At 50.6% G+C, this 8,516-nt stretch overlaps 1 protein-coding gene across 1 annotated transcript; it reads right to left on the minus strand.

Annotated features, from left to right (window-relative positions):
• Positions 1 to 6,296: 6,296 nt before the first annotated feature.
• On the minus strand, positions 6,297 to 7,856 carry LOC140681850 (inositol 1,4,5-trisphosphate receptor-interacting protein-like 1). The gene has a single exon (XM_072922364.1). The coding sequence runs from the start codon at positions 7,854 to 7,856 to the stop codon at positions 6,297 to 6,299; it is 1,560 nt and encodes a 519-aa protein (XP_072778465.1).
• Positions 7,857 to 8,516: the final 660 nt, after the last annotated feature.

Here is an 8,516-nt window from a genome sequence, read left to right on the forward strand (position 1 = left end):
TGGGGAGACTGCCAAGACAACCCTGTTATGGACAGGCTTACAACGAAAACTTCAAAGTAACAAAAAAAAGCAGGCCAGTTAATTACAAACAAGTAAGCCTGTTTATTACAGACAGAACAACTGGAAGCCAAAGCCTCCGACTAGTCCGGAGACTGTTTCAACAATTTAGTAATTGTACACCTAGGGGCATTTCTAAGGATACCAGCTCCAAGCAAAGACCTGGGTGTCACACACCCCAGGCCTTTTAAAGTCTCTCTCTTCTTCCCTTACTGGGGCGCTCAGGATCCGTGCTGTGATCGGTTTCTTTTTCTGTTGCTGATTGGCCCATAAGCTGGTGCAATCATTTTGAGATTCTTGCTTCTTATTGGCTGGTCTCTCCTCCAGTCTTAATCCAAGCTGTGGCTGTGCTCTACGATGGTATACTTCTAGAAGCTTCTCTGCCCCCCCTCCACAAAGATTGGCATTTCCTCCCTGGTTCCAGTCCCCTTTCAGGTGTATACAACAGTATTGATCTCTAATACAACTAATCACCTTACTTTGTAGCCACAACATCCAAGCCTGCACCACACCCTGTTAACTACTTATCCAATTATAACTTGTTACTTGTATCAACAACAACCCTTTTTATACAGACATTGTTAACAACATTGCCCAAAAGTTTAAATTTTTATTTTTTGTTCATAACAACACTGTAGCTGCTGCTGATGGCAGAGTGCTGCTGCGCAGAAGCTTTATATCTTCTCTTTCTGTATCCCACGTTCCCCTCTCTTTTCCTCGGGGACGTGAGGTGGTTTTCTGCTACTGCCTGTGAAGCCCACAAGCACAGCTGTACGCATGATCACCTCTTTCAGCAGCCAATGAGCAGCACACTTGCGAGCTGACGCCGAACATCCTGGTACTCGCTCATCGCCTGAGAGTGGGCAGCTGGACACCGTGCCAGCTGATGGAAGAGATTGGGTGGCTCAGCTGCTGCAATGTCCAGGGGCAAGCTAATCTCCTGAGGCAATCTCTTGTTGCCTATGATAAAGTGGTTAAGGCATTTCTCCTCCAGAGAGCAGCGCAGGTTCACACTGATATCTCGCATGCGCTGCAAGAAATACCTCCTGCGCCATTGTGACACGGGGAGACTGTTCAGGAGGTGCATGACGATGGTCTTCAGGGTGTAGGTGGAAAAGCCTGTGCCCAGCAGAAGGCGGCAGAAAAGCTGCAGACATCTCAGGTTGACCAACATCTCTTGCAGCCTGCAACTCACCTCAGAGCAGTCAAAGAGTGTCAATAAGGACTGGAGGGATCACAGCGTTTTCTGGATGCAGCTCCAACCTTGGCAGAAATAAACCAACCTACAACCCCCTGGCATGAGGCTTTCCCACTACCACTGGTCCCACCAAAGCCAATTCTCCTGTTCCGAGGCTGAAGGTAGAAGTGAAGATGAGGAGAGTAAAGAGAAAAGCAGCTGCATAAGTTCGAGCACTAGAGTGAAGTTCCTTTTAATGACTTTATGAAATGACATTACCAAATACTCCTTGGGTTAAAAGTGGCTTCCCATCGCAGTAGTATGGACTTGTTTAGGTTGAAAAAGATCTCTAAGATTGTAGAGAGTCCACCCACAAACCTGACATTGACAAGTCGACTTTGAAACCATGTCCCCAGGTGCCACATCCACACATTCCATAAGAGTCTCCAGACATGACAATATCATTAATTCCACGGGCAGCCATGACAACTCTTAACAACCTTTTCAGAGGAGAAATTTGTCCTTAATACCCAATCTAAGCCCCCCCCTGACAGAAGTTGAGGCCATTTCCTCTTGTCCTCTCCCTTGTTTCCTGGGAGCAGAGCCTGACCCCCACCTGGGGTGTGGCTCCACACTTCTGTCAGGGAGTTGTAGAGAACAAGAAAGCCCCCCTGAGCCTCCTCTTCTCCATTCTCAGCCCCTCCAGCTCCCTCAGCTGCTCCTCATCAGACTTAATCACCAGACCCTTTCCTGTGCTCAGGCCTTTGCCACCACTGCTTTGGGACCTGTTGCAGCATTCCACACTCCACACAGGCATGTTTTTATCTAACCCTTTCTTGCTCTGAGTGAAAGATTAACCCCTTTTCTTTGCAGTGACCTAACTTGCAGTTTGATTGCTGGCTCTGCTTGTTTACTTCCCTTTTGCATCACCCTCACAAAAGAAGAAGTCACCATACTAAAGAAACTGCTGCTAGAGGGGAGTAGAGAAAGTCAGCAAGTACTTTGTGAGCAATTCCCATCCTTTATTCATCGGTGCGTATGATTTGGGCTAGCCAAACAGTTGGAAATGGTTGTTTCCCTCTTCCCCTGCTCAGGGTGCTTTAACAAGGGAAGACTGATGTTCTGGAGAGGGGAAGTGCGTCCGCAGCCATTCACTTGTTATGATTCTCCAGGGCCAGAGTGGAATACGTAAACCTCTGGCTCCAGCTAGAGGCCACTCATGGCTGGGTTTCTAAGCAGAACAGATCTCTCTTTATGAAGTATCACTCTGCTCCGTTAAGGTGTGTGGTACAATAGGCCCAGTATCTCATAGGGAACAAGAAGACAAGAGAATAGAGAAATTGCTGCTTCCCGGGAAGTGGCTGAACATTGCTCGTCTATGAGAAGTAGAGAATAAATGTTTTCTCTCCTTTACTTCTGCATGCACAAACTCAATTTTTTCACTTCAATTAACAGCCTTATCTCAACTGACTACTTGTTTTCCATTTTATGTGCTCTCCCCTGTCACACTAGGAAAGGGAGTGTGATGGAGTGGCTTAGTGACCACCTGGCATTCAGCCAAGGTGAACCCACTACACCCATTCTAAAAAAGGGTAGAAAGGAACACTCTGGAAATGACCAACCCATCAGCCTCATGTCAGTGCCTCGGAAGATCACGGAACACATCCTCCTTGAAGCTATGCTAAGGCACATGGAGAACAGGGAGGTGATTTGGGACAGCCGAGGGTGAGTCTTGCCCGACCTACGCAGTGGCCTTCAATGATGGATCGAGTACATGAAGGGACAAGGGGAAGGCTACAGGTGTCGTTTATCTGGACTACCGTAAAGCCTTTGACATGATCCCCAAAACATTCTCCCTAAATTTGAGAGAGGTGGATTTGGTGCCTGGACTGTTGGATGGATAAGAAATTGCATGCATGGTGCTTCCAGAGATCAACAGCTAAGAGTCAGGATGGACCTCAAAGTTCTGTTCTCTGAGCAATGTCTATTAATATCTTCATTAATCCTGTACACAGAGGTATCCTCAGCAGGTTTGCTGATGTCACCAAGCAGCAGCTGACACACCTGAAGAATGGAATGACTACTAAAGAGATGTGATGTGCTTGAGGAGTGGAACCATAGCAGTCTCATGTGGTTTAAAAAGATCAAGTATGAGGTGCTGCACCTGAGTCAGGGTAGGTCTCAGGATGCATCCAGGCACAGTCTGGCCCCAGGATGCAAAGAGGATGGGAGTTTCTGCCTGTCTGTGCCCTGTCAGCCTGTTGTGTAGGCCCCAAGGCAGCCAGGCTGTTACTACACCACTGTGTCCCTCGCTCTCTGTGCCCGGCACCTCCGGCCCTGCTGCCCTGCTCCCGGAGCCCTGTCCCCGGGCAGAGCCGTTCCCTGCCCGGGCACTGCCCCTTGGGGTGCTCCCTGCTGCGGCCTGGGCTGGCCCCAGAGCAGGGTCCCCCTGCGGGTGGCCCCGGGCGGGCCGCGTGTCCCCGGCCGGCTGTGCCCGGGCAGCTGCCTCAGCCGTGAGGGCTGCAGAGCTGCGGGAGCCCACGGCTCTCTGCCGGCCGCGCTGCAGAGCTCCCAGCTCCAGCTGGCAGGGCCTCAGCGCCCGCCCTGTGCCCTCCCGCAGGGACAGGCAGGCCAGGCCCTGCTTGCTGCCCTCATGGCGGCATTCCTGGCCCCTGCGCTCTCCAAGGGCTTCTCCAGGGGCACCCTCCTGCGGCCTTTGGGTCCCTGCACGGGAGCCGTGAGAGACCGGCACAGGGGCTGTTGGCAAGGGCCTGGAGGGACAGCGCCAGGGCCAGTGGCTTCCCACTGACAGAGGGCAGCCTTAGGCTGGAGCTGTGCAAGGACTTCTGCTCTCTGAGGCTGCTGAGCCTCTGGCCCACGCTGCCCACAGGAGCTGTGGCTGCCCCATCCCTGGCTGTGTTCCAGGCCAGCTTGGATGGGCCTTGGAGCAACCTGGCCTAGCGGAAGGTGTCCCTGCCCTTGGCAGCAGGGCTGGGACAAGACAATTTCTAAGCACCCTTCCAAGCCAAGGCATTCTGGGATTCTGTGATCAGAGGGGCTGGGGGTGGCTTGGCTTAATTTCGGCTAGAGATAATTCACCACTCTGAGTTTGGTTGAGTTCAAGGAGTCATGCTCATGAGCCCAGATTCACAGCCCGTGACATTTACCACTACTATAGGCCTGGCTGACATCAATAAAGTCTTGCACACTCCAGATTCTGCACAAATTGCCTTTTATTGACACCAGAGCAAAGCGTTTTCCAGTTTGCTACTTATAAATGCATTAACTCTAGAGCGGGAATATGGGTTGCAACAGATAGCAAGACTGGATATGGCTTTACATCTGTATAAAATTTATATCACGCATGTAATCTATTATAGGCATATGATATAGAATATATATTACAGAGTTATATTCATATTTAATGTATACAGCAAGTATATATCATATGTATGCTATATATGTAATAAATATATCTATTTTATGAAAAACCTTCCAGACATAAAGGGACTATGAGCAACAATATGTGTCACAACAGACACTGACAATAAATATGTCTTCTACTGTTACTATTTAAACGAAATTACATATGCAACTCTTTAAAATCACTTTTTATCCTGATGTAACTCCATATTTCATATTTTGATATTATTTATGTTACTATATTGTTTTGATTTATCGTATTTTACTAGTAGATATGATAATTCATAAACTTTATAGTATATAACAGGCATACACAATAGATCTATCTATGAAACAAAAGCCTTGATTCTGCTATAGATAAAATTTCATGTCAGCTCCAACACACGTGGTCTAATGTTGACATAAAGGTGTCTCTTCCAGGGACATGGAGAGGCTCCATCCATTGACTCATCCCGGGTCACCAGTGCCAGTTTTCCCTCATATTCTTTTTTGCCCCATTTCTATTTTTCTTTTTCTGTCCCAGATTCCCACTTTTTTCATGCTTGAAATTTTAGCTCTCCTCAAAGGCTGGGAAGAACTGCATATTGCAGGTGGGGTTTGGAGACTTTAGCTCAGCATGTAGAGCAGGGCTCAATGACAGCTGGGTGCCTTTTTTGGAAAGTGAAATGATACAAAGAAGTAGAATAAACCCTCCCGTGGCAGTCCACTTTCTGAGGTGCCAGCAGAGGCTGTTGGACCTTCTCCAGAGCCTTTGCACGCATCCTCTTCTCCTTAGCACCAAATTTGTGCTAGGAGGTGGTTGTCTGCTGCCAGCTGCGAGCAGCACAAGCACTGCTCTGTGCACTTGGCCATGGCTCCTGCCCTTCCTTCAGTCATCCTCTCCGAGAGCGATCCTTTTGAACGTCTTGTGCAGCACCCGGTAATCCCGCATTGCCTGGGTGTGGGCAGCCGGCTGCTGCGCCAGGTGATGGAAGAGACTGTATGTCCTACCCATTCTTACATCTGGGGGTAAATTGATGTCCTGAGGAAACCTCCGGTTACCCACAATGAAGTGCTGGAGGCATTTTTGTCACAAACATATATGCAGGCTGTCCCTGATATCCGTCAGTCGCTCCCGGAGATGTCCCCTGCTCCACGATGACACGGGCATGGCAATGAGCAGGTGCATGACAATGGTCTTCATGGTGTAGGTGGAGAAGCTGAAGCCCAGAACAAGATGGGAGAAGAACTGAAGGCATTTGAGGTGCGAGCTGTCAGGGGGGGCCTGCCTGGCAATGTACTTGAAGAACTCAGCCTCTGCCACAGCGTAATACAACTAATCACCTTACTTTGTAGCCGCAACATCCAAGCCTGCACCACAGCCTGTTAACTACATATCCAATTATAACTTGTTACTTGTATCAACAACAACCCTTTTTATACAGACATTGTTAACAACATTGCCCAAAAGTTTAAATTTGCTTTTTTTGTTCATAACAACACTGTTGCTGCTGCTGATGGCAGAGTGCTGCTGCGCAGAAGCTTTATATCGTCTCTTTCTGTATCCCACGTTCCTTCCCCTCTCTTTTCCTCGGGGACGTGAGGTAGTTTTCTGCTACTGCCTGTGAAGCCCACAAGCACATACGCATGATCACCTCTTTCATGAGCCAATGAGCAGCACACTTGCGAGCTGACGCCGAATATCCTGGTACTCGCTCATCGCCTGAGAGTGGGCAGCTGGACACCGTGCCAGCTGATGGAAGAGATTGGGTGGCTCAGCTGCTGCAATGTCCAGGGGCAAGCTAATCTCCTGAGGCAATCTCTTGTTGCCTATGATAAAGTGGTTAAGGCATTTCTCCTCCAGAGAGCAGCGCAGGTTCACACTGATATCTCGCATGCGCTGCAAGAAATACTTCCTGCGCCATTGTGACACGGGGAGACCGTTCAGGAGATGCATGACGATGGTCTTCAGGGTGTAGTTGGAAAAGCCTGTGCCCAGCAGAAGGCGGCAGAAAAGCTGCAGACATCTCAGGTGCAAACTGTCGGGGGGGGCCTTCCTGGCAATGTGCATGAAGAACTTCACCTCTGCCACAGCATAAGTCTCAGGCCATAGAGTGCTTGGGGTGCGTGTTTCCCTAGGCTGGCTGCTCACGAATATGTCAGAGCCACCTCTCCGCACCCCGAACAGGATCTCAATCCTGAAGCTTTCTCCGCCACTGATCGCCTTGAATTGGCAGGAGTGTGTGGAGGGCAGCGGGATTAAATTCCGGTTTTGTAACTGAGGCAAAGGTGGCATGATTGCTTTCACCAGTTGCTGGAACCAGCGGGCAGTTTTCTGCACGTCCAGGTAGGAGTCGGTGCACAGGGTGTCTAGGAGGCTGGGATCCTGATTGCTCCTCAGCTCCTCCTCGGGGTTGTGCAGGAAGCACAGCATGTTCTCACCCTGCTGCTGCCTCGTGCAGGTGCACTCCAGCTGCACGCGGACACGGAAGTTCCTCACGTGCCTCTGCCCCTCACCGTCCAGCTCCAGGTGGAAGCTGTGGCCTCGGGGAGGAGTCATGGGTATGAGCACACGGTACACGACATCCTGCTCCCAGGGACTCCAACCTTCAAAGGCACTGCCCACCCCGATGGGTCGGTGCAGGACTGGGTAGAAACTGTCAAACAAGACATGCCCAAAGTAAATTGTATAATCGTCCATCAGGTCAGTTATCCACTCACAGACTCTCTGCAGGTCCTCTACAGGCCCCTCTATGCGCTCCATTATATCTTGTCCAACACGATCGTCAACATTGTCTTCTTCTTCTTGGACTACATTTGCAACATCATTGTCATTGTTGTTTTCTGCAAGTGCAGCCCCATTGGCAACATCATTTCCATCATTGTCATCTTCATTTCCAGCAACATTGCCAACTTCCTCTTCATTTGCACCATGGTTTTCTTCTTCATTCTCCTCTCTCCTCAGGCTGCTTTTCCACCCAATAATCCACAGCACCAAGACCAGGGCCAGGAGCACAGCAACAGCTAAGAGCTGCAAGTGTGGCATCTTCTTCTGGGAGAGCTGCTCCACCTGCTGCTCCAGCCGAAGCCTCTCCCATTCCAAGTACTTTGCACGCGCTTCCATGTGCCAATGTGCTTCCTCATCCAAACCATCACCCACGGGCGGCGGGTACTGGATGAGACCTTGCAAGAGCGCGAACAGGAACACGACTGGATCCATGGTCTGCAGGAGGAGGGAGAGAAGGCCTTGAGTGGGGAAGGGAGGGCGGGAACTACTGCTTGCTGCAGGGAGGACAGGATGCTCAGGGTTCTGGGCGCAGGAAGGACAGGGCCCCAGACAGCTGGCAGGCAGCAAGGGCTATCCCAGTGCCCCTGGAGCTGCAGCAGCAGCAGCAGCAGCCCTGTGGCCTGCCCAAGGCTCTCCCATGAGGGGCTGTCCCTGCCTGCAGGGGGAGAAGCCAGCCCCGGTTGCAGCGTTTCTGCCCCAGCCCTTGTCCCCAGCCCAGCCTCCCCGCCGTGTGTGTACTCACCGCTTGCCCAAGCAATAGAGGGCCAGCGTTAACCTGCTGGGGCCTTTTATTGCTTCCCCCTCTGTGACACGTCCCCTGTGATGTCACAGGTGCCAGAGCGCATCACAGACCAGCCAACCCCACCCTTTGTCCCCTCAGCCAACTCCTCCCTCAGGAACTCAGAAAGGCCCTGGTGCACTGCTTAAGGCTGCTTTTGAGGGAAGCTTCTTCAAATAACTCCCATTGTTCTCTCTTTTGGATTTATTTTCATCTGCCTTCCACTCACAATCTCATAGATATCCCTGTTGGAAGGCGCCCTTGAGGATCATTGAGTCTAAGCTTTGACTCCTCACGGGTTGAGCTACACTCAG

The sequence above is a fragment of the Taeniopygia guttata genome, chromosome Z (genome assembly GCF_048771995.1).
Source record: "Taeniopygia guttata chromosome Z, bTaeGut7.mat, whole genome shotgun sequence".
Classification (NCBI taxonomy): Eukaryota; Metazoa; Chordata; class Aves; order Passeriformes; family Estrildidae; genus Taeniopygia; species Taeniopygia guttata.

What these genes read in the sequence shown, in the direction of transcription:
- LOC140681850 (XM_072922364.1), bottom strand. Translation starts at nt 7,856, where the DNA reads ATGGATCCAGTCGTGTTCCTGTTCGCGCTCTTGCAAGGTCTCATCCAG.